The sequence below is a fragment of the Suncus etruscus genome, chromosome 8, assembly GCF_024139225.1.
Source record: "Suncus etruscus isolate mSunEtr1 chromosome 8, mSunEtr1.pri.cur, whole genome shotgun sequence".
NCBI classification, from domain to species: domain Eukaryota; kingdom Metazoa; phylum Chordata; class Mammalia; order Eulipotyphla; family Soricidae; genus Suncus; species Suncus etruscus.
In genome coordinates this window covers 1357846-1382585 of record NC_064855.1, presented here as the reverse complement: position 1 = coordinate 1382585, position 24740 = coordinate 1357846, and the positions used below count along the sequence as shown (strand labels likewise).

The window sequence follows — 24740 nt, the reverse complement described above, 5'->3', positions numbered from 1 at the left end:
AACATGGGGCTGGCTGTATGTGCCTCTTGCTGCTTGAGAAGCTGACGGGGCGTGGAGTGGGACATGGAACGTGGTGTCCCATGCCAGTTGCTCCTGAGGGGGCAGCTCTGCCTCCAGATAGCTCCAACAGTGGACGCCTCACCCAGACTGCCTGAACCTGTGCACCAGTGCTGTGACCAGGAGCAGCAGGTGTATCTTCCAGCTCACCTGATCTGCTCTTCCCAGGCAAACAAAGCAAGTCTCCTCCCCCAGGCTCACACTGACCCCAGCCGTCATGCCCATGACTTGGCCTTCAAGACCCGTGGGCTGGGGAGAACCTTTCAGAACCTGCCACTACCCCTCTGCTGCCTTTCCGTGTGCCTCATGGGCATTACGGTCTCACCAGCATGCACCGTTATCTGCCTGTCTCTGCTCGTCTGTCTGCCTGCCTGACTGCCTGTCCATCCATCTCCGGGCCTCATCTCGCTCTGTCCTCCCCTCCGTGCATGCTTCTCACAAAACCACCAGCACGTCTCACCCTCGCCACTTCCCCAAATGCTCCCACCTGGCAATTCTAAGAAATTCTCCAAAAAATAGACATTTGAAAAAGTGCATCAGTGAGTGTATCCTCTGCTTCTCTGCATATTGTTTGAGATTATTACTTTTCCTAACGGTAAAAAAAGATTGCATATCGGCAATTATTTGGGAGAACCCGGCGGCTGTTTCTGGGGGTGGGGGGACAGGGCAGGAGGCAAGCTGAGAAGTGGGCGCGCTCGGAGGCAGGGCCTGGAGACCTGAGGACTGACTTACTTGGCCGAGGACCCCGATGTTCGGTCGCCCGTCCCGGAGGCCGCCCTGCCCTCGCTGCCCTCAGCCTGCGCCCACTGCAGTGATGAGGGCGGTGAGGCGAGGCGGGCCGCAGCCCAGCAAGCGTCTTGTCTTTGTGACTCTGTCCCCCGGGTGGGGCGGCGGGTTGCGTGAGCGCGAAGCAGGAGCCGATGGGAAGTGACAGGCCGCCGCCCCTGCCCCGACCGCAGCCCGCCGCTGTCACTGGTTGTGCACGTCCTCGCGGCGCACGATCTTGTAGATGATCCAGTAGAACATGTTGAAGATGAGGAAGGCCATGGGGAAGCCGATGCGGGACACCTTGTCGATCTTCTTGGCCCTCTGGATGAAGAGCTTGCGCATCTCCTCGGGGCCCTTGGACGGCGGCGGGGGGTTGGCGGAGCTGCTGTTGGCACCCTTCACCGAGATGCCATCCTTGGCCTGCAGGCAGGCCGGGCCCATCCCGTAGGCGGAGAAGTTGAAGCGACCCTCGCCCGCCTCCTCCTCCTGGAACACAGACAGCCAGGCGCTCTGCTGGAGCTGGGGCGGTCGGCGGGGATGGGCACCCCATCCCCAGCTTTGTCTCCTGCTCTTCTCTCTCCCGGCTCTTCCCTCTGTGCCAAGGGGCCGGCCTGGGCAGGGGTGGGTCCCAGGCTGCCTCGTCCTCAGCAGGGCCCCCTCTCTCTCTAGTGGTGGTGTTTGGGGGCTGGAGACTTTGGGCCAGTCTTCTCAACCTCCAGCCCTCCCTGGGGGGCTCAATGGGGTCAGGGCTCTGCACAGTGGGGTGTGTGTATGTATACGTCTGTGTGTAAAGGACTGCGTGGGGATGAATGCTGAGCAGAATCTGCGGGCACACTTCTCGCCAGCAGGGGGCAAGGCACTGCCGGGCCAGTCTCGGGCCAGAGATGCCTCCTTGTTGGTAGACTGATGCTTAGCGCCTGAGTGGTGGACCTGGGCCCAGGCAGGCACTTGGGGAGCTGGTCCCTGGGACCCCAGACCCATCCTTTTGTCCTCTTTATTTTTTTGGGGGGGCCCACACTCAGCGACGCTCAGGGGTTACTCCTGAGTTTTGCTCTCAGAAATCACCCCTGGCTGGCTCGGGGACCCTATGGGATGCCGAGGTTCGAACCTAGGTCCACTTGTGAGGCAAACACCCTACCACTGTGCTATCTCTCCAGCCCCAGCAAACCCATCCTTAACCCCTGGTTTGTTCTGGTTTTGGGGTTTCACCTGGCAGTACTCAAGGGGGACCAGGTGATGTTAGGGATTGAACCCAGTGGAGCCTTTCTGGCTCACAGCACTACCTCCAGAGGAAAGGGGGGCTCACCTGCCACACTGAGGCACAACCTGTGGCTTGCCCAGGACTACGAGAGATCCTGTGCTCGGGTGTGACGACAGGAGGGGAACTGTGTCTGCCTCACCTGGTCCTCTCCACTCATGAACCCCCATCTCGGAGGCCTCTAGATCTCCCCCTCACACCCCCTGAGTCCTCTCGCCTCTCCAGGCCCCCACCTTGTGGTGCCTCCTCTTCCTGCGGAAGCGCAACAGCTCCTTGTGCTGGCGGGACACGAAGTTGACAGCTGCGTACTCGAGCAGCGCGGAGAAGACGAAGAGCAGACACACGGCCATCCAGATGTCAATGGCCTTCACGTAGGACACCTGCGGGCCGGCCACGCGCCGTGGGCTGGGGGTCTGGGCTGCTGCCATCCCGTGCCCTGCACCCCCCCTCAAACTCCCACCCCTTCCCCTGGCCCCGTGGCCTGACCTTGGGCAGGGATGCTCGGGAGCCGGAGCTCTGCGTGGTCATGGTGAGCACCGTGGTGATGCCCAGCCCCACGCGCGCAGGGGCCGCGTCCATGTTGATCCAGAAGGAGATCCAGGACAGGATGACGATGAGCAGGCTGGGGATGTACATCTGGATGAGGTAGTAGCCCATCTGCCGCTCCAGGTGGAAGCGAGCCTCGATGCACGTGAACTTGCCTGTGGGGACAGCGTCTCACGGTGCCAGGCAGGGGTGCAGGCAGCAGTGTATGGGGTACGGGTGCGAGGGATGGGGACACGGAAGCACTCAGGGCTCTGCCTCCTTCTCAGGCCTTTCAGGGGTTCCTCCTGGCTCAGCGCTCAGAAATCGCTCCTGGGGGCTTGGGGAGACCCTCTGGGATCTGGGGATTGAACCAGGGTCCATCTTGGTCTGCAGTGTGCAAGGCAAACACCCTACCGCTGTGCTGTAACTCCGGCCCTGATTTGTTTTGTTTTGTTTTGTTTTGTTTTGTTTCTACGCTGCCTGGCAGGGACTGTCCTGTGCTTGTTGCTGCCTGAGCTATGGTCCCATTTGCCCCAGCCCTATTTTCTGCCCCTACTGGGGTACGTACTGCTGAGTGCAGAGTATTGTAGTTTGGGGTGCAGCATTCAGGAATGGGACACAGGGCAGGGCCCATGGGTATTATAGCTGGAACAAAAGATTCGGAGCACAAGGCTCAGGGGGACCCAGTGGGGTTGTATTTGGGCTGCAGGACCCGGAAGTTTGCCTTTGGTGTGTGGGATCCATTGGTGGAGTTGGGGTGTGAGGTTTGGGGTGCGGACTGGGGCTCGTGGTCGGGAACACACCGGTGTTGTAGTGCTTGGTGCAGTAGCGCAGGTCCTTCTCCTCCTTGAGGATGAACTGGGGCAGCGTCAGCCCGTCGGCCACCTGCACGGCGCCCTGCTCCTGCCACTCGAAGATCAGGTCGTTCATGGTGTAGCCAACTGGGGAGCAGAGAGAGATGGAAGGGTCATGCCGGAGCCCCTCCGGCTCCCCACAGCCCTGCAGGCTCCCTGCAATCCTGACCCTGGACTGCTGGTCTGAGCCGCCAGATGGCCAGTCCCTGGGGCTCCCCAGCGGGCCCCCCCGCCATCAGGACAGCTTGGTTCTCCCTGTTGGGTTTGCCTGGGGAGCCTGAAGCTCTCCTTTCCCACATCCATCCAGAGTACTTGCTCAGGGGGGCCGGAGCTACAACACAGCAGTAGGGTGTTTGCCTTGAATGCGGCCAACCTGGGAAGGACCCGAGTTTTGATCCCCAGCATCCCATATGGTTCCCTGAGCCAGCCAGGAGCGCTTTCTGAGCACAGAGCCAGGAGTAACACCTGAGCACTGCCAAATGTGACCCCAAAACAACAACAACAAAACAAAAACAAATAAAAGGGGACATGCTTCCTGGCACCCTGCTTGGCCCAGAGCTGGGGAAGGACAGGCAGCCTCTGTTCTGCCGAGCGGAGCATGCGGGGCCCCGAACTCACAGCTCTCCAGCTGCATGATACACGTCTGCACGTCCATGGGGAAATTCTTCAGATCCATGGGGCAGGCGAGGGTCAGCGTGATTCTGCAAATGAGAGGGAGTGATGGGGCGCCACCCGTGTCCCCTCTGGCCTTGCCCTAGCACCCCCGACTCCTGGTATCCTCTGCTACTGATGCGTGTCCAGCCCTGCCTCTAGGGGGCCGCACCGGATGCTGTAGAGTACGTTGCCATTGCGGGAGATGCGCAGCAGCTTGTTGTCCGTCGTGATCTCGTGGAAATGCGCCCCCTTCTCGTTGGCGAAGAACAGGTCGGGCTTCCAGATGGAGTCCAGCATGGACGGGTCCAGGTCCAGGGAGTCGTCGGGATACTCGTTGTAGGCCAGCCGGGGGTCGTTCCACTGCTGCCGCAGGAAGATGTTCACCCTGTAATCCTGGATGGGGGGGGCATGGTGAGCATCAGGGGGCGATAGCACAGCCCCCTGACATTGCAGGAGCCCCTTGGCCTGCCCCTGGCAGGGAAGGGAGTTTGTGACGTAGCTATGGGACAGGCTGCTCCGTGGGGTAGAAGTGGTAGGCCCTGGGAAGTGTCTGCCCAGTCCTGCAGGCCCCCATTCTGTCTCTTGAGGGGGAAACTGAGTCTGGCGGGGTGCCAGGATCCTTCTGGTTTAGCAGCACCACAATGCCCAGGATGGGGCGGAGGTAGGTGGGCCACGGTGTCTGCCACCCTGGGAGACGCTGGCCAAGGTTATAGAAGGATTAGGTTGGAAAGCTGAGGGATTTGGGTAGGCCTCATGTGAGGCTCCCCACCAGATCAGAGGGGTCCAGGTTGGGTGGCATGGACGCAGTGGGGCCCACACTCCCGAGTGACGAGTCCTTACTGGAGATGTGCAGAGTTGCTTTTGTGTCTTGCTTATATTTGCAGACTAGCGTCGACCAACCTCAAGTCATAAGCTGTTATGCAACTAGTTTACTCCTGGGCTGCTTTTTCTTTTTTTTTTTTTTTTTTTTTTGGTTTTTGGGTCACACCCGGCAGTGCTCAGGGGTTACTCCTGGCTCCATGCTCAGAAATTGCTCCTGGCAGACACGGGGGACCATATGGGACGCTGGGATTCGAACCGATGACCTCTTGCATGAAAGGCAAACGCCTTACCTCCATGCTATCTCTCCAGCCCCTGGGCTGCTTTTTCGGTGATATCCCTGTTTTCCTTTCCTCTCTTCCCCCTTCCTCCTTCCTCACTCCTCCTGCACTTCACTTGGCAGTGATCAGGGGTTACCTACCTCTGCCTGTACACTACACACTCATCTCCTTACTCCTGGGTAGGCTTGGGAGACCACAATGGACCCCAGCATCGAGTCTCTGTCTGCATCTGCCTACATTGCCTCACTGGACTGAGACTCACTTTGCTGAAGGACTGAGGGTGTGTGTTGTGAAGTGCTGGGCATGTGGATGAGCCTGGATCTGGGACTGTCTCGTCCCCATGCTCAGTACAGTGAAGCCGCCCTGAGCCACCCTGAGCACAGCCACATTTTGCTGACTGGGCCAAGCACTTCTTTTAAATCTGTGTCAGACATGCTGGGGTCCATGTTCAGCACAGTGACACGTGGGCCTCTGCCCTGTGCTCAGCTTCCACCTGGGGGCTGGTTCCTAGTGTGGGGGCCAATCCGGGACTGTTGGCTGCTTCCTCTGATCCTGGAGGGGACTGGAAAGCCAGAGGGGTGGATGGACAAACAACAGTGGACGCACTCAGTGCCGTGGGGACACACACATGTATCACGGGGACACACACACGTATCATGGGGGTACACACATGTCATGGGGACACAGACGTGTTGTGGGGACACACACATGCTTGGCTCAGGGCCCTGGATCCCCGGGTCCCCCGTGGTCACTGAGGCCAGAGTCCTGGGTGAGTGACCCCTTTCCATGTTGGGAACAACTGGCTTTCCCAAAGCCTCTGCTCAGAAATGCCCATACAGGGAGCAGTCGGGGGGTCAGAGACCCATTTTTAGGGATACACATATTTGGGGCACACACAAAGGTGGTGCCTGATGGGAGGTGGGTTACAAGGATGGAGGCGCCAATGGCGTGGAAAGATGGGGTGTAGGGAAGGTGGTGGCTGTTTCTGTGGGGTTGGGGTCCTAACCTTCATCAGAGACTGATGACACCCAGGAGCTCACTAAGGAAATAAGCTGAAGGGTGTGTCCAAATTTTGCCTGTTCCTTCTGGCCACCCTTGTCTTTCAGGCTGGTGGTGAGACATGCTTGGTGCTAGGAGATCCCCCAAATGTTCCCCCAATATTGTCCCCACCTCCCTGAACTTTAGAATAAAGGGGGGCAAGGAGGATACATGGGGTTGAGGTATGAATGGGAGTGGGTTTGTCTCTGTGGCTTTGAGTATCTGATGGGATTGTGGATGTCTGTGAGTCCCTTGTCTCAGGGAGTATGGGTGTCTGACGAGGAGTGGGTGTCTTTTCGAGGGGATGCAGGAGTCTCTGTAAGAGGTGAGGGGTGGGGGTGCCTGAGGGGGGGTTAGGTGTCTGTGAGGGGGTATCGGAGGACATGGAAGTGTTTCTGTGACGTGTGGGTGTCTCTGAGGAGGTGAGAATGTCTCTGTGAGGGTAGTGGTATCTGTATGACCACAGTATGCCTCTGTGAGGGGTGACGTTAAGTAAGTGGGGTACCTGTGAGGGATGAGAACGCTTGGGGTTCTGAGACATCCACAGGTCTGCTATGTTTGCTGTAGGTAGAGGTGAAATAGGATTCTCTGCTTTGTGTAGTGTGAGGAGGGGCGAAGGGTTCTCTCACCAGCTGGCGAGAGGCTGCTGTTCTTCCCTTCCCTCCAATGTGGGCTGTGTCAAGGGAGCCTGAAGAGAACCCGCCCCACTCAATAGGGGTCCTGCCCCCCCATTCTATCTTCATGCGACTTTCCTTTCCACATGCTGCGGACACGTATCTGTCCGCTGTTCATTGAGGCCTCCGTGGACATAGTCTGAGAGGTGGATTGTAATTGTCCCCCAACACCTTTTACATAAACTTTCTTCCTTTTTTTTTTTGTTTTTTGTTTTTTGTTTTTTGTTTTTTGGGTCACACCCAGAGCGCTCAGGAGTTCCTCCTGGCTCTATGTGCAGAAATCATTCCTGGCAGGCTCGGGGGACCATATGGAATGCCGGGATTTGAACCACCATTCTTCTGCATGCAAGGCAAACACCTTACCACCATGCTATCTCTCCGGCCCCTACCTAAACTTTCTTTTGAGATGTTAGTCCCATCTGGATGATCAGACCCACCCACACCTGGCATGGGGCTGACTGTTTTAGTTTTAGGGCTTTGTTTTTGGTTATTTATTTATTTATTTATCTGTCTATCTATTTATTTATTTATTTTGGTTTTTGGCCACACCCGGCAGTGCTCAGGGGTTACTCCTGGCTGTCTGCTCAGAAATAGCTCCTGGCAGGCACGGGGGACCATATGGGACACCGGGATTCGAACCAACTGCCTTTGGTCCTGGATCGGCTGCTTGCAAGGCAAACACCGCTGTGCTATCTCTCCAGGCCCTGGTTTTTTATTTTTATTGTTTTTTGGGTCACACCCAGCGGAGCTCAGGGTTTACTCCTGAAATTGCTCCTGGCAGGCACAGGGGACTGTATGGGATGGCGAAATTCGAACCACCATCTGTCCTGGATTGGCTGCCTGCAAGGCAAACACTTTACCGCTGTGCTATCTCTCCACCCCATGGTGTGGACTGTTTTTAAATAAAGAACAAAAGAGCTAGCTTTGTGGGGAGACAGAGCTCATGAGGAGAGAGATGGGATAAGCAGCACAGGGAGAGCTTGGCAAAAAAGAAGCACATGACAGGGACTCATGACAGAGAAAAGCCCGAGAAATAAAGCGAGCTGACTCTGATGGAACTTTAACTGCTTGTAAATTATTTCTCCTCAGTTACCATGCATCATCAGATCTGTCCAGCTGAGGGGTAAGAAACACGGTGCCTGGGGTGGCCTCACCCAACATGTGGACTTTGTATTTTATATTTTTAATCTACAAAGGAGTATCTATGTGCTGGCCCAGACTGCAGCAGGTACATGGACAGACAGAGGCATAGACACACAGAGACACAGACACACAGAGACACAGACACACATAGATTCACGCAGTCACAGAGACCCTCAGACACACTCACACATCCCGTCTCTCGCAGTCAGACCCCTCAGGAGTTCCATTGTGTCCACAACCTGCCTGAGCACCTGGGTACATGCGCACAGGTAGTGGACAGCTGGGCCTGCACACACGTGTCCACATGCCCTCTCAGCCAGGTGGACACCCTCACACTTACCTCACCGCACGACACACGGCGCACTCGCTCTGTGGTGTCACACGTGTTCGAGCCATGCAGATGTGCGCACACGGCCACACTTGCTCACAGCACACGGCACCTGCAACCACAGAAACACGGGCTCGCCCGCTCTGCCACGCATGTCTCCTGCAGTCGCCCTCACACACAGCCACAGCAAACATGTGTGGCACACACACACATGCGCAGAAGCAGGAGCATATCCGCCTGGCAATGGGGTGGGGAGGGGGACTTGTTCCTGAATCCTGTTCATTTGCTCCTGGGATGGAGTGGGACTCCCCCTCAGTCCTCTCCTCCTGTGCCCCCCAACCTCGCTTGTTCTCATGGCACAGCCTGGGTAGGGGCATGTCCCTTCGCTCTTGGGGAGTTGGGAGCCCCACATGGTCACCCCATTCCACTTCGCTCAGCTTTGCTCAGCTCTGCTAACGCAGGACTCCCGAGGCAGGTCATGGGGATTAGCTATTGCTTTCTGAGCTGATGCTTAGGCCTTAGTCGAGGTGTGAAGGAGGGTGTTCTGTGGAGATGAGGTGCAGGAGGGTATGGTCTACTGCTGTGTGAGGAAGGGGAGTGGGTAGGAGGAAACTGTGCCCAGCTGAGTGGGTGCTGCACCGAGCAGGGAGCACGGGGCTCATTGCCCGTCTCCCTCTAGCCACCAGCTGCCTCTCTCTGCAGAGGGTTCCCCTCCGGCCCATGCGGTGGGGCACTTTCCAAGGCTGAAGAACTCGGATTTGAAGCCTCACGATATTTATGCATAATCCCTAGTATTTGCTCCTTGCAGAAATGTGAGAGCTTGAGAGAGCCTGAAAGGCAAAGGTGGAGTTTAGCCACATCTCACCCGGGCATAATTACCACATGCATTTGTGCATTGTCTCTCACACTTCGTGTTCTCAGCTTCCTGTCCTGGAGGTTTGAAGCCACAAACACGAGTGGAGAGGCGAGAGCATCGGCCAGGCCTCTTCTGAGACTGTGGAGGCCCCTGGAGAGGCCAGTGAAGGGTGCGAGGTGGTGGTGGTTGGTGTGCTGATCCCCTAGCTCATGGGTCAGTTTTGTGGGAGGCTGTATTCGGCAGTGCTTGGGTGCCAAGTGTTTCCTGGGCAACCCTATGCAGTGCTAGTTTGTGTGCAAGGCAATCAACAGGAGTACGAACTCCTGCACCGTCTCCCTGCCCACAACACTGCTCAGGACAGTGACGGCCCCTCGAAGCCCCAGGAACCACTCACCATGGTGGTCTCTGCGATGGAGCCGAAGCTGTTGATGAAAATGTTGCAGCTGACATTCACTGGGGGCCCTGGGGATCAAGAGATGTGTGCTTAGCTGTGCATCCTGCCAGGCTCTGGCTCCTTGCACCAGGCTCTATCATCTGGTACTGCCCCACCCTGGTGCACCCCGTTCCCCCAGAGTGTGTGTCAGAGGTCCGGGGCTGAGCGCATGACCCTGCCCTTCTATTGGTCCATCCGTCCATCCATGCTGCCTCTGGTAGAGACAGGCTGGGGGACGAGGGGACTTCCGACCACGGCCCCACATCTGGGAAGTGGCTGCAGAGTCTGAGTCCAGATTTGCTCCTTGTGGATTCACGAGAACAAGGTCAAGGCTCAAGGTCAAGGTCATAGAATCAAAGACCATGAAGGTCAACCTTGGGCCTCACCAGGAGCTGGTGAGGGAGAGGAACGGGGGACCACGGCCACATGAGATGGACATGGGAGTCCAGGCAGAAGAGGGGCTGGGGGCCCCTGACCTTCAGCTGTCAGTTTCTTGAGGTTAGAGATTTGGGGTCTCACAGGGACAGCTGCTCTATATAGATCCCTGAGTATGGGGCTGTCTCACAATAGGTGGGACCCCCAGTGTCAGAAACCTCCCCTGGGGCACCTTTAGCTACAGCTTGGCACCCCCTACATGTATGCACCCCTCTGTCTCCTGCCTTGGAAGCTGCCCCTGAAAGAGGGGTTTTAGGGCCCAGTGATGAGTCCTTAAGTGCCCATGGGGTACACTGGCTCTGGGCGCCATTTTGCTGCCTTTGAGCCCCAGGTGAGTGTCCGCCCGTAGCGGGGGCAGGAGGTTGCTGCCCACCTGTGTTTCATCTCCTCAGTAATGGGTGGTTGGGGGGACTCTCTCCCATGCAAGGCTTGGATGTGTGTTGAGTTGTGCCTTGGTGTTATGCTCCAGAACCTTGAGGCCCCCCGGGCTTCTGAGCTGGAGATGGGGCCCCATTGTTGTAACTCCCCCACAGTGGAGGGTGGCCGGTGTGCAAGAAGGGGTGTAAGGGGTTTGCCTGGAATCGCAATTTCTTGGCGCGGATAAGCCTGCCTGCCCCGACCTCAGAGGACCACGGGAACATCATTAAATATTAAAGTTTAATTTCGTCCTGTGTCCCGTTGCCGGGAGTGCCAGGCAGATCCTGGAGCAGGGCGGGTCTGGCTCATGGGGTTACCACTGCCTGTCTGGTCCTCTGCCTCCTCACCCCATTCCCTCTAGGCTGGGGTGGTGTGGGGGCCAGGTGATTGGCGGCCAGGCTGATTTGGTCACAGACCCCTGAATGGTCAGTGGCCCAGGTCCTTGAAAGCAGAGAGTGGCTGGCACCTCCCAGGAAGGGGCATCCGCAGGTTCTGTTGGGGCCTCGGAAGAAGGCGTCTCCCTACCTTTGAAGTTGGGCCTGATCCTGGCATCGTACCCCGACGTCCTGCCCATCAGCTTGTCCAGGAAATCTGAGGGCGACATGGCCTTGGGCGTTGAGCGTGCCGCATCTGTGCCTTTAGAGGCCACCAGGCTGCGAGGAGAGAGGCAGAGGTGAGCGCCTGCCCTGGGCTGTGAGGCTGCACACACACGCCGTGGGGGGGGACAGGCTCAGAGCTGTGTGTGTCCATCCTGCAGAGGACACCTCGAGTCTGGGTGTTGAGAGCCCCTCAGCCCGAGGCACAGCCCAGACAGCTCTGCACGCAGGCTGCTTCCCTTCTCCCTCTTTATGTGGTTGTGAAAATATCATCCGGGGGCAGCTCTACTCAGCGAGGCCATGCACCACCCTGGGGAAACTGAGGCGCAGCAGCCGACTGGCTAGATCTAGCTCTGAGGTGCACTCCTCACCCCCACCAGGGGGCCCCGCTTGTCAGATCCCAAAGAGGAGAGACTGATAGGAAAGCAGAATGGAGGTGCTGCATCCTTGGCTCGTTTCTAGAAGCCGCAGCCAAGCGATCCTGGTTCAGACGGGTCCAGACGGGAGCGGGCAGGGCTGGTGTGCCGCAGGGTGCTGTGAGGTGGCGTGTCTGGCAAGGGCAGAGGGAACACGCGCCATGTGCACTGGCTCGTGGGACAGGTGTGTGTGTGTATGAGTGAGAATATGTACATATATGTATGTATGTGTGTGTATGTAAGAAACATGTGAGTAAGTGAGGTGAGTGATGTGTGTAGGAGAGTGTATATTGATTGTGTATGTGTCTGATAGAGTGTATATGAGAATGAGCCCATGTAGAATGTATGAATGTGCGTTGGGTCTGAGATGGGTCAGTGAGAGTCAGTTGTGAGTTATGTCAGGATGTGAATCTGAGAAAGGGCCAGTGTGTATATGTTGGCGTCAAGCTGTTAGTGTGTGAATTGGTGAGTGTGAGAATGGGTTAGTGTGTCAGAGTGTGTATGTGTGTGTGTGTGTGTGTGTGTGTGTGCGCGCACGCGCGCGCACGTGTGTGAGTGATCAGAGCTGCAGGTGTTAGGTCATACCATATTTTCCCTAAAAACCAAGATCATCTCTGGCTCTTTTGTACAGTTGTTTACAACTTGGATTTACCCCAAAACAGAGATTGTCTTACTTATAGACCTAAGTGGGACTGGCTCAGGATAGCCTGAGCTCTCGGTCCTTACTCTATCCTTATTGCCCAACCCAGGGGTGGTCTCTAGACTCAATAAGAACGGCAGTCCTGGCAGGCAGCTGGCTCTCCATACAAGGTAGAAGACTGCCAAACTACATGTTTCACCCTCAGCCTGGTTTGGATTATTTCATGCATGACCCTGATTCAGAATCGTTCACCTGTGCTTGGAGATAGGGCACATAGGGTGATTTTACAGCAGGCATCCATCTCTGTAAGTATCCCCGGAGCTGTCACAGTGGACATGGCTTGCCACGACACAGCAGTCCCTGCACACAATGCCGCACCCTCAGGGACTCCCCACTTGGACACCCTGAACTAGGCCGAGTCAGAGGAGGCAGCTGGCAGGGCAGATGCCTGCATCAGGCCCCTGGCACTGCAGTAGAAAGTGGGTCCTACTGCAGATAGCCTTGTCCCCATGTCTGCTGTGCTAGTGAAATTGTGGGGACTTCCTATCTGTGCTGGGGTATGTAGAATAGGGGCACTGTGCGGGCACACTATGTTCTAAGCTCTTCTGCCCTCTGGATGCATCTGGGCAGTGGGCTATGGGTCACTACGGTCCTGTTCCACTTCCATGGGGTATTCGTCCCAGGGTCTGGGGAACCATCACCATGCATTGCCAGGTGTGAGTGTCTGTCTGGGCTCTGCTCCCACTGCTCCCCCATCCTGATGGCACGGAACTCTTGCCTGCCTCCCCACTCATCAGTTGACTTGAGGCTTGGAGTTGGTACCATGGGATGAGGGAGGCAGGTAAAGGGTCTGTGAGCCCCAGAGCCCTAGGCCAGCCCAGACCTCCCTGATTGTCCGCTCCTGGAAGTCGAGCTGGTACCAAAGGCCTTGGGGTCCCTGTGAGGAGGCAGGTCCCATTTAGCATGTACCCAAAAGGCCTCAACAGAGCAGTAGCTGGATCCTCAGGGCCCCACCCCTGCCTCGAGGGAGACATTGGCCCCCTTAGCTTTTGGTGCCTCCACTCTGTCTCCAAGGGACAGGTGTGGCCGGAAGGGGACCCTGTACTGACCCCAATGCCCTATCACTTCTTTCTCTTTGTTTCTGGCTGCAGGATTATGGGCAGGAAGCTTGTTCAGAGACCGGAGGCCCAAGTTCTGGGTTCACAGGGATCCCAGTGGTCTCTGGGGGCCTTCCTCAGCAGAAGGAGCCTGTGTACTCTCAGGAAGCCAAGACTGAGTGCAACCACCTTGTTGCGATGTGGAAGGAGGTCTGTGGACTGCAGGGCACCTGGGTACAGAGCCTTCCTTCCCTCTGGCTGGGCATGTTGGGTGCAATGAACACCCCGAGGGACGATAATGTGTGGGGTTGTGGGCCTGAGGAATGAGCTGAGCTCTCCTCCGGCTTCTCTGCTCCTGACATTTGTCCTCACGTACAATTTCCTGGTGAGAACCCATGTGCAGATGGCCCGGGGGGTGTCGGGAGCCTGGCTGGGCCGTGGGGCATTGAGGGACCATCTGGACACTGTTCACAGGGCCTCAGCCCAACATCTGGCCCCTTGGCCAGCTGTGCAGCTGAGGCTTGATTTGATTGCAGAGAGGGGCTTAGGCTGCACCCACATTGGCGTGACCCCACAAGCACACACCTGCCGAGTCCCTTGGGAACTGCCCCACTTTGGCCACCTCCCCCTGTTTCTGGTCTTCCTGGGAGGAAGGACCTGGTTGGGAGCCCGGAGCCTCATCCCAGCGGTCTGCTTCTCAGAGTTGATACTCGTCCACCTTCCTGTGGCTGCAGTCCTATGCCCTGCTACCCTTCAAGTGCCCACCAATTTGGGCCTGCCCCTCCAAGACCCCCATCTTTCCAGCTGTCCAGTGGGTGCATCGTCCATCATCTGTCTATCAAGGGAAGCAAAAGGTGGCGGGCACCTGTGGGGTCCCTCTTCACAGAGTGAGGAGCTGGTGGGCAAGCTCGGCTCGAGCAAGGGGACATACACATGACAGTGCAGCTGTTTCTCAGGACGCCTTGTGGCCCCCAGGCGCTGCTGGTCCTTTGCTACGTGCGTGGGTGTTGTTCTGGACTCAGCGGTGTGGCTGAGGCATTTTGCCAATGAAATTACAGTGAGTGGTCTGGTGGGGTCCACTGTTGTCCATGGTCCCCTTCTTGAGCCAGCCAGCTGTTGCCTCAGACACACCTTCTCAAACTTGAAAAACACATTTCCCGGGTTCAGGGAACACCTTGGGGGAATAAGGCATCCCCTCCACGAGGGTCCCCTGGAGGTCCTGAACCCTGCAGGGCCTGAGAGCATTCTTGGGCCTCATGTTGACCTTGGTTTACTTTCCTTGAAATTGAATTTCAAAAATGTTCAGAAACTGGCTGGAAACATACTATAGCGGGGAAGGAACTTGCCTTGCATACAGCCCCCATGTGGTTTAGGGTCACCAGCCAGAAGGCACTCCCAGATCCGAGGGTTGGTTGGAGCCACAGGGATCGGAGCCCTGTCCAACTTGGCAGGGCCCTGGCACAAGGGCCGACTGTGCCTCGGCTTCCTTATTCATGGGTTGGGCGATGGTGCCACTTCGGGGCAGTCAACTCCTTGTTGCCACAGTTGGCATTTAGGGGGATTCTGGAGGACAATAGTCTCTGAGTGCCTGTCACTGCTTACATAGGGGAGCCTCCCAAGGCTGACAGTGGGGACCGATGTGTCCTGCAACAGCTACCCTCGGGGCTCAGGGTGTGACTTCCTTCTTGGTGACAGCATCCCTGCTGCGCTGAGCCCGGCCAGCCCCTAGAAGACCCTGCTCCTCTGGTGCTCTGATCCCCATCAGCAGCTGAGTGCAAGGTGCAAGGACCGTGAGTGCAAAGCACTCCCAGAGAGGCCAAGGGGCAGGACTCAGGCCACCAGTTGCACGCTCCACCCAGCCCTTGGTGTCTTCCACACCTGACACCTCTGTCTGAAATGGTCTCATGTTTGACTTGGTTCAAGCATTCAGTGGAAGTCCAAACAGGTTACTCCAACACAAGCACTGGCCTCTAGTTACACCTTTATCTTGTGAGGAGCACAGTCGTATGGGAATAGCTCAGGTAGCTCTGGTGAGCACCCAGGCACGACGGAGAAGAACATTCCCCTCTGGCTGGGAGCAGACAGGAAACCAGCTAACGGGAAACCAGCTGCCCTTACCCTGCACAATTCCAGACCCTGCCCTTTGCAGGGAAGCCTATTCTTTTATTCCTCATGCTGTCTCTTAGGTTCAGGAGGGGTTCATGAATCCGGACTCTGGGTGGGCTGGGGCTCACGCCGGGTGCTCAGCTTAGATTGACTGTGGCTGGAGCCCTGTTCCCTTTGGGGGCTCAGTGCTGATTGGCTGTGGGTTGTAGGTGGATCTAAATTCCCATAGGGACTCAACTCCAATTGGCTGTAGGATGTGGGTGGGTCTCTAGGCATCTGGGAGCTCATCTCTGATGGGCTATTGGGGGGTAGGCGGAGTCCTTTTCCCATGGGGTGGCTCTGCTCAGATTGGATGTGAGGTCTGCAGTTTCACCTCCTTCCTCCTCTTCCTGTGATTGAGGCAGAGGGACCCCTGGTAATCATGACCAAGGATGACATCCAGCACCCATCTGCTGCTTGTGTTCCCTTGGAAGCTCCTCCAGGTGCCAGAGAACAGGGCAGGCGTCCCATGTCCACCCCAGGCCCTGGAGGAGTGAGTGGGCTGAGAGGGGATTCTGGCTGCTGGCAGGAGGGAGCGGCTGGAGCAGGCCTGCCTGCACCAAGGTGACAGCGGTGGTGGTGTACATCTGGCCTGCCTGTCGTCTTGTCCTGCCTTGTCACTGTCTCTTGGCCGTGGGCCGTGACTGCGTCGTTCTGGGCGGCCTGTGTGTGTGTGCTGCATCATAGCTAGAAACTTCGTGGGTTCCATGGGCTCTTGCTTCCTTGCACCTTCCCTCTGACTTCACAGACCCTGTCCTCCTCCATCGTCCTCAGGGAGGGACGGTGGGTGCTATATTTGCAGGGAAGGAAAGTGAGGCCTAGGCAGCTTCTGTTTGCTGGATGGGCATTCCCAGTGCTTGGGGCCAGGCGGGCAGGGGGTGGAGCCCTGGAGTCAGTTTGCTGCCCCATGAGCTGAGCTGTCTCCCTCACCTCACAGAAGCAGAGGTGCTGCTCACAGTGGCAGATTTCATCAGCCCAAAAGAATCCCGAGCCACGTGCCATTGGGGCCTACATCATGTCAGAGTCACGTGTGGCCAGGACTCAGGCTATGCCATGTGAGTCATGCAGCTGCTGTGGGGGGCATGGAGACCCTCTTTCTTTCTTTCTTTCTTTCTTTCTTTCTTTCTTTCTTTCTTTCTTTCTTTCTTTCTTTCTTTCTTTCTTTCTTTCTTTCTTTCTTTCTTTCTTTCTTTCTTTCTTTCTTCCTTCCTTCCTTCCTTCCTTCCTTCCTTCCTTCCTTCCTTCCTTCCTTCTTTCCTTCCTTTCTTTCTTTATTCCTTCCTTTCTTTCTGTTACATCCGTCGGAGCTCAGGTGCTACTCCTGGCAGGCCCGGGGGACCATATGGGATGCTGGGATTTGAACTACTGTCCATCCTAGGTCAGCTTCGTGCAAGGCAAACACCCTACCACTGTGCTAACGCTCTGGGCCTGGAGACCCTGTTTCTGAGACAGTCCCGTGGGTGTGGGCACTGGGAGGAAGGACGACTGGCCTAACTGGGGTCTGCTCAGTCACTGTGTGACCTCTGGCCATGGCATAGCCAGTGAGGGGTGCTCAGGTACGAGAAGCACCCACCTTCACACTGAGCAGTCCTGGAAGAGCACGGCCTGTCTGTCACCCATGTGATAGAAACCGAGGCACCTCACTCTGTCTGTCCCCATGGTGACTGAAGCTGTGATGGGGACTATCTTATCTTTCCAGAAATGCAGTGCTTATGTCGGATTCCATGGTCACCTCCTGCTTCCTGCAGTACCTTCTTAGGGCCTGCATAGAGTGGCCATCAAGAGCCGTGGCCGGGCCTGCTGTGTCTGTGTTCATAACAAATGTCTATGCAGCACAGAGAGCAGGCATGTGTAGAGCCCTGGTCTCCCCAGCCACGCTGACCTCTGTTTAATGGGCCTCAAAATCTGCTCTGACCTGGACGCAGGAGCCCTGTTTTGTCCCTTGCAACAAGAGCTGGAGTCCGGTGCGGGGACATGGGTGGGGTGGCCAGCCAGGACTGGAAAGTCTTTTGCTGGTCTGTTTACTTTTATATTTTGGGCCACACCTGGCAGTGCTCGAGGTTTATGCCTACCTCGGCACTCAGGAGCCACACCTAGCATGCTTGGGATCCATACGGGATGCAGGGGTTCAAAGCTAGGTTGGCCACATTCAAGGCAAACACCCTCCCCACTGTGCTGTCAATCTGGCCTCTGGGCTAGAAGGTCTGTAGTGGTGAGGCAGTAAGCAGTGGGGTACTAAGGGAAGTTGAGGAGCACCCACACATCCTGCTGCACCCTGGGGCTGGATGGGGCACATAGGTTCTAGTTGTAGACAGAAAAGGGGCGGCAGCATGGTTGCAGGAAAAATGGGAAACTCAGGTCCCCAAGACCTTTCCTCTCTCGCCCCGGGAGGACCCCAACTCCAGGGGGACCCGGTCATACCACACAAAAGAGCCCTTCCCGGGGAGATGCTTGTTGTGGAGAAAGGGAGGAAGGACCCCATTTGGGGCGTACATGTGTGGCATTGCGTGGGTTTGGGGAACTGTGCCCTATCATTCTCTAACCTTGGGGGATTGCCTGCGGAGCTGGAAACACTGACCCAGACTTGGAGGGCACCTCTGCCCCACCAAAGGTGGTGACAGCTAGAGCCAGAACACCCTTCCCAGATCTGTCCTGGCCGTGTGCCGGGGTCTGCTGGGAGTTGGGGGGATGGTGGTGGTGGAACCCGCCTGCAGTGCTGCGTCTCTGCGTCCGCTTGGCCTGGGACTCTCCCCTGCTCCTGTTTCTGGACCCTTTGCATCCTTAGGGGAGGGGAGGGGACGGGAGACTGTCCTGGGAGGCTCATGCATGATCTCCTCAGCTCCCGAGGAGAGAGGTGGTGCACCCGGTGGCTCTGACCATGAGTTCATCAGAGGCAGGGGTGTCACAGAATCGCAGCTGATTGGCCCAAGGGCTGGCACAGCCCCAACTCCACAGGGAGCAAAAGCCAAGGGGCTGCCCCAGCCCACTGGCCAGACTTGACCCCCTCTTGGGCTGTGCCCTATCTCTGTGTCTGTCCCGTGTGCATCAGAGACAGTGGAGCTTGGGTGTGGGAGCTGAAGTGTGACCCTGCCCACCGGCCCCTCCTCCTGTTGTCTCCCAGCAGAGCCCCCCCCCCCCCCCCGCTCCCCACCTCAGCTCTTTGTCTTACACACAGAGACCTCCTGTCCCATGTGTCCCATGAATGAAAAGGCAGAAGCAGGCCATGAGGTTGTGTCCCTGAGCCCCCGGTCGTCAAGGAGCCAAAGAGCCAGCTGGCCCAGCTGCCTGCAGCCTCCGTGCTGCGTGGCCCGGGCCACAGCCTGGGCGGATAAAGGCCTGCTCCTCCCACACCCCTGCGTGGCCAGAGGGCTGCTTCCTGCCTGCTCCCCAGTGTCCACAGCTATCCCGACATTGGTGGGTTCAAGCTCTGGGGTCCAAGGGCCCCATGTGCGGGCTCCAGCGAGTCCTCTTTCTGGGGAAAGGGACAGTGTCTGGACCAGCGACGTCACACGGTGTCTAGCGCTGCTGTCACGGTTGATGGATGGAGGTTCACGGTAATGGGCCGTGGGAAACGCCGTTCGTGAAAAAAGCGCCTTTTGTTGGTGGAAGAGGAAAGGTGAAGCAGGCCAGCGGGGGGATGGGGCCCCGGGCTTCAGGGCCTCTCAGGCCTGCCGGGACACTGCAGGGACAGCGGCTACTGGTCTCAGAGCCCCGAGACCGTCATGCGCGGACGCATCAGCCACTTCTTCAGCGACTGACACCAGGGCCTCTGCTTGGGGCCCTGCGCTTCTGGACAGCTAGAGCAATGGATGGGCTCAAGCCCCCTCATCCTCTTTAGGAACCTTCTCCGTGCTCCACAGCTGGGGAAACTGAGGCCCCGAATCCTCCCCCACATCCAGGCTGTGTGCTAGAATAAGAGCGGCATGTTTCCTGCCCGCCAGACTGAGGCTGCTTCATACAAAGCAGCAGAAAAGCTGTAGATGAAGAGATGGGTGTCACGGCATGTCGCTCCTGCGCCTGCCTCTGCCCACTCCCTAGGGGACACCAGTGAGGCCACAGCCCTGTGGCTGGCATGGCTGGTCTGGGCGAGGGAAGCTTTGTGGCTGGCTCTGAGGCAGGGCCCAGAGGCCCCTTTCAGGGGAAAGGTTCACCTTTCTACTGGGCACCTCTGCCCTCTGACTGCCCCAGTGTGGCCATGCAGGGCCACACAGCACGACAGCGCAGGGAGACGCAGGCACAGGACGCAGGACACAGGTCTATGCAGGTAGATGGCACAGTACATGGGACATGTGGATACAGGGCAGGCAGGGACATGCGGACACCTGACTCAGGGCACAGTGCCCGCAATACAGTGTGGGGCAGCAAAGCTGGCAGCAGGGTAGGCAGCTGACTGGGGTGCCCACACTGTACCCCTTGGGTGTGCCTCTTTCTTTCTCAGAGCCCGAATCAGAGGCAGAGGGATGGGCTGAGGTTGAACAAGTCTCCTGGAGGGAACTGTCTGGTGCAAGGTTTGGGGGACAATCTGTGGGCTGCCCACACAGACCCCCTACCATGGCCTCGTGACCAGAGGTACACAGTCCCATTGTGGAGGCATGTCCTGGGGATGGACAAACTGCCATTGTCTCTTCCTCAGATCTGGATCCCATGTTAGCTCGACCAGCGCAGCCCTGGGATGCAGACACCCCATGGCATAGGGAAGACTGAGGGGATGTAGCCGACTGGGACCCCCGAGGCAAGCCCACAGGCCTTTGAATCGGGAAGGCCCATTCCCAGCATGATGGACTCGCCCTGCCTGCAAGGTCTGGCTGACCTCTGGATGGGGCCCTGGGCCTGTGTCCACCTGTGCTGGGCAGTATCTGCAGAGGCAGGAGCAGATTGGTGGGCATCGGAGAGAGACGTGGTCTTTGGGGGCCCCCCCGGTTTGGGTGTGCTGCGCTCTCTCCCCTGCCTTTGTTCCCTCCCTTGGCCTCCCCAGAAAGCGAGGAGGTTCGCACTCTCTCTTTCTGCGCCACAGCCGGTGCTGGGCCCATTTTCAGCATCCAGAGCCCTAGATCTTCTACTGGTGGGGGAAGAAGCTCCCACTGTTGGGGTCTGGAGGGAACTGTGGTATCTGGGGTGCTCCCAGGGCTTTTTACACCCCCAGAATGGCCGTTCCTAGCACCTCTGCAGCGCAAAAATAAACAACGGCAGTGATCTCAGGCCTGGACTCTCCCAAGTCCTCACGAGGCAAGAGAATTTTGGGGTCCTGGGGTCATTCTCTGACAAGATCTCCTGTGAGGGTTGGGGGGTGCACACTAAGCCCCCCATTTCCCATGGGAACAGCCCTGCCACGGGAGCTAAAGAGACAAACAAGAACACGGAGACTGCACCAGTACTCATCCCACACTCGGGATCTCGGGAGGCCGGCAGGGCCTCCAGCCCATCGTTCGGTCCTACGGAGGTGCACGACCCCAGAGCATCCCCCTGCATCTGCCAGGCCCATGTCCCCCCCCCCTCATTGGTTCGCGTGCTGGGCGCCAGTATGCGGCTGCGGCTCTTGGGCTCCGGGGTGCATCCTTCCCGCCCCCGCCCCAGCCTCTCCAGCCACGTGAGCAGCTGCCATGGAACCTTCAAGAGAGCCTGGGGACCCCTTGCGCCTGTCCCTGGGGGACAGCATTGTACATGAAGAACCGGCACACTGGCTACCCGAATCCATTCACCCCGAGCCCCCGCCTTCTGCTAGGCCCCAAATTCCAGCGTTGCTATCTGAGAAGGAGAGAGCGCGGACTGGCCCCTGGACAAAGGCCACCGCCACCCCTGACCCTTCCTGTGTCTCTGAGACTCTGTGTGGTTTTCTCCCTGTCCCCTTGTCGTGTGCGTGTTCACGGGTCTGAGAATATTTTTCAAACCGTCTCTGCTCCTCAGAAGGTCCCCGATATGCCCTGGCCCCCAACCCAAACCCTGCCCAGTGCTCTGCGGCCATGACGTGCCTCTGAGCGCATGGAGTCAGCCCTTGGCATGGGCGAGGAACCGAGATGCGGCAGAGGGTGTGCGTGTGGGCTGCCTGGGAAGCCAGGAGTGTACCAGGGAGGGAGCACAATGGACTGGGCCCAGGGTGGAGAGGGGGTGGGATGGGGGCATGGGCCTGGGCCTGGGCCTGCTCCTGATCTCTCCTTCACCTTCTGTTGGGCAGGCCCCAGGGAAGTTGTATTGAGAGATTCAACTCCTTCCCTGGTCTTCCCGCAGTCCACTGTGGTGACCATGGGGGACAACTTTTGTGCCCCATTTAGGCCTGCAGGCTGGCACCCTTCCTGCTGTTCTCTGCCCTCTCTGGCATGCAGGGAGCTTGGGAAAGAGGAAGGTCTGCTCTAGGGCTTGGGGGCTTTCACCACAGCTAGTCCAGAGAGGGCAAGGTGGGTCTCTGCTGTAACCCCCAAGGGGCTCACATGGGCACAGACCCTGTGCCACTGGGGTGTGTGTGTTCCACTGAGTCCCCCCGCCCCATGGGCTAATGCAACCAATGGCGCAAGTATTGAAGGCATGAAACAAAGCCCCCACCACATCTCCCCCCACGAGTTATCTGCTGGTTTGGGAGGGGGATTCATTGAATTTTGTTGATTTAGTTGTTGAAAACGACCACGAGCGGGATTTTTCCAAGGCCTGTTCAATGCGATGCCAGTAAGACAGAAGAGGCCGAAGGGGAATGATCCCTTCAGTGTTTTCCAGAGTAGAAATGGAATCTGTGAGCAACCCCTCTGAGGTGGAGCCCTCTCCTGTGTCAGGAAGAACGTGTCGGCACATCCCAAAGGGACAGTTCTCCCCTCCCCTCATGGAGGGCCTTCTGTGGGCGGGAAATAGGGCGCTGGTGGCCCCCTGAGTCAGGAAGCGACTCAAACAGGGACCTGACAAAAACAGGCAGGGGGTCTCTACAAGGACACAGAGTCACAGATCAGGGAGGTGAGTCGGGGTGATTAGGGACTCAAAGTTCAGAAAGGGAAAAATTCTCCTCCCCTGTCTCTCCCAAACAGTCCTAAGGCGGAGGCGTCCTCCCCCAATTCCCAGCTAGGCTGCATAGAGTGGGGCACCCCACTGACCAAACACAGCTGCCCGTGCTCCCCTTCCAAAACAGCTCTTAGCTGCTGAAAGGAGAGAAAATACGTTTTGTCCCGAGAGCCGGCCAAATGCGTGCAACCTCCCCCGTCACCGCTAGTTGTCTGCTTCCCAGACAGGGGGTGCAGAGGTTTCCGGCACTGCGGTTAGAGAGAATGCAGCCTAATCAAGCGAAGTAACTCCCCACGCCCCCCCTTGCGGCCAAGGTCCCAGGAGGGCCACCGGAGGCAGGACAGGGCAGGGCGCCTGGGGATTGATGGTATACTGGGCAGAAAGGAAAAGTGAGTTCAGGAACACCGGCAGTGGCTCCCCACAGCAGCCACGAGCGATACGAGCGAAGCGCAGCCCTTCCCACGCACCAGCCAGCCTGGCCAGACAGTCTGCAGGACGGCTTGGGGAGGGCTGGGGTGGGCTGGAGGAACCATCAAAGCATGGATTCACAGAGGACACCCTTCGGGACACACACAGTCCCCTCATCCCTTGTCCCTTGTCCCGCTGCCTGCCTGAGGTGCTCAGGGTTGGGGAAAAAGCGCATACCTGGAGAATACAATGGTCTCCAGAGGTACAGGCGCAGAGTATTAAAGCTGAACATCTTCCTGGGTGGGTCCTTGTGCTCTGTAGGTCCGAGAGTTCAGGGAGGAAGGAGGATAAATGCTCCAAGTTGGCGCTTTGAGGAAAAAAGCCAGCCAGAGCTGTGTCGGACACAGAAGCCAACAAAACACCCCCCCAAAACACCCCAACAAACCCCACAAGGGTCCAGAGCCTCCTCATGGAAGGCAGGGTGCAAGGTGCCAGGGGTCCCCCTCGAATCGGCTTCAGCACCTCGGAGAGCGCCCGCGGGAAGAGGCGCTATTCTGCACCTTGGACTGCCGGCGCCGTCTCCAACTCGGGGCGCGCTGGGAGGCGCGTCCGGGTGTGGGCAGCGCTTGGGCTCGGGACACCCCCTTTTCCCTGGGCTAAGCCGTGCAGTCCGTGCAAGAATCACGGTCCTCCAAAATTCACCCCAAAAACCCCAGCCGCCCCTGTTCCTGCCCTATGCGGAGGGGACTGCGCGTCCGAGCGCGCGCGCTGCCTCCAGCCGAACCCCGGCCACTTGGCGCAGGGGGGACCCGGCCCCCCGAGCTCGTGCCCCCGCCTGCGTGCCGTGCCGTGCCGCGCCGCGCCGCCGTGGGCCGGCGATCCCGCCTCTCCCGTCCCCGCGGCCGGATAAGTTATGGTCGCTGCAGGGGAGGCGGCCCCTGGCCTCGGGGGCCCAGCGCTGGGGCGCGCACAGGGCAAGTTGGGGTTTCGGGGGGCTCCATGGCGAGCCCGGGCTTGCTGGGGCCCCCGGGCCACCCGCCGCAGCCTGCACCCGCTCGGACTTTCTTACTGCTGCATCAATTTAACAAACCGGCTGCTTCTTTGGGGGTGCCAAGGGGAGGGGGGCGGAGAATGCGGGCTAGAGCCGGAGGGAGGGGGTGGAGAGGGGAAGAAAAAAGGGGGGAAACTCCTTTAGTAGCTTCAAACCCTCCCACTTGAGGCGCTCATTGGCCTGCGGCGGCCAACACCAGCTCTCGTCCCTGCAACCCAGCCAATGGTGAGCTGGACTTGGGGGGCCCCCTCCGACTTAACGCTTGCCTAGCCGGGGCCCAGCTCCCCTCCTCTCTGCGTGGCTGGGGCGGGCTCCGAGCGGTTCCCCCTCCACCCCATCTCTCTCCATCTTGTAAGCGATGCAGTTTGGGATGTGAGTAAGGCCGGCCCTGGGGCCCAGGGTGGGGAGGGCCTGGCTTTACGCATCCCATCCCTCTGGGCTGGCTCCCGGAGGGGGGGTACTGCGAACAGGCAGGAGCTGACCAAGGACCCCCGACCCACCTAAGGGGAGCTGGGAAAACCAGGACGTTGATGCCAGTGGGTGAGAGGGGAAGGGGGCGTTCAAAATTGAAGCCTGGGTGGAAAAGGAGGCTCCCACAATCATTGTCCCAGCCCTCAACCCCTGGGCCCATGAATTGGGGGAAACGCTGGGCCAGGAGTAAGTCTCAGTCCATGGGATCCTGGGGACCTGCCCCTCCTTGGAGTCCCTGAGCTCTGTGGCCTTCCTGGGCCAGCCGGGTCTCTGCTTGCTTCACACACGCTGGAATTCCGGGATCTTTTCTCTCCTCCCAGCCTAAGGAGAGGGGATCCCCCAGCTTGCTCCTTCCCCAGATCTAGAAATTTCTTCTCTGGACTGTTTGGAGGCTG

The 24740-nt window shown here is 58.2% G+C and overlaps 1 protein-coding gene across 2 annotated transcripts; it reads right to left on the bottom strand.

Annotated features, from left to right (window-relative positions):
- Nucleotides 1-599: 599 nt before the first annotated feature.
- GLRA1 (glycine receptor alpha 1) lies at nt 600-23388 on the bottom strand. 2 transcript variants are annotated; one of them, XM_049778039.1, is made up of 9 exons: nt 23061-23388; nt 11066-11193; nt 9650-9717; nt 4286-4509; nt 4081-4163; nt 3412-3549; nt 2570-2784; nt 2317-2463; nt 600-1311 (listed from the first exon to the last, which is right to left on the bottom strand). In XM_049778039.1, exons 2-9 carry the CDS (start codon nt 11142-11144, stop codon nt 1027-1029), a joined length of 1239 nt encoding a protein of 412 aa, XP_049633996.1. In that variant the 5' UTR covers nt 11145-11193; nt 23061-23388; the 3' UTR covers nt 600-1026. The 2 variants fall into 2 exon arrangements, with proteins under 2 accessions (XP_049633996.1, XP_049633997.1); XM_049778040.1 differs by lacking the exons at nt 9650-9717; nt 11066-11193; nt 23061-23388 and adding an exon at nt 8412-8519.
- Nucleotides 23389-24740: the final 1352 nt, after the last annotated feature.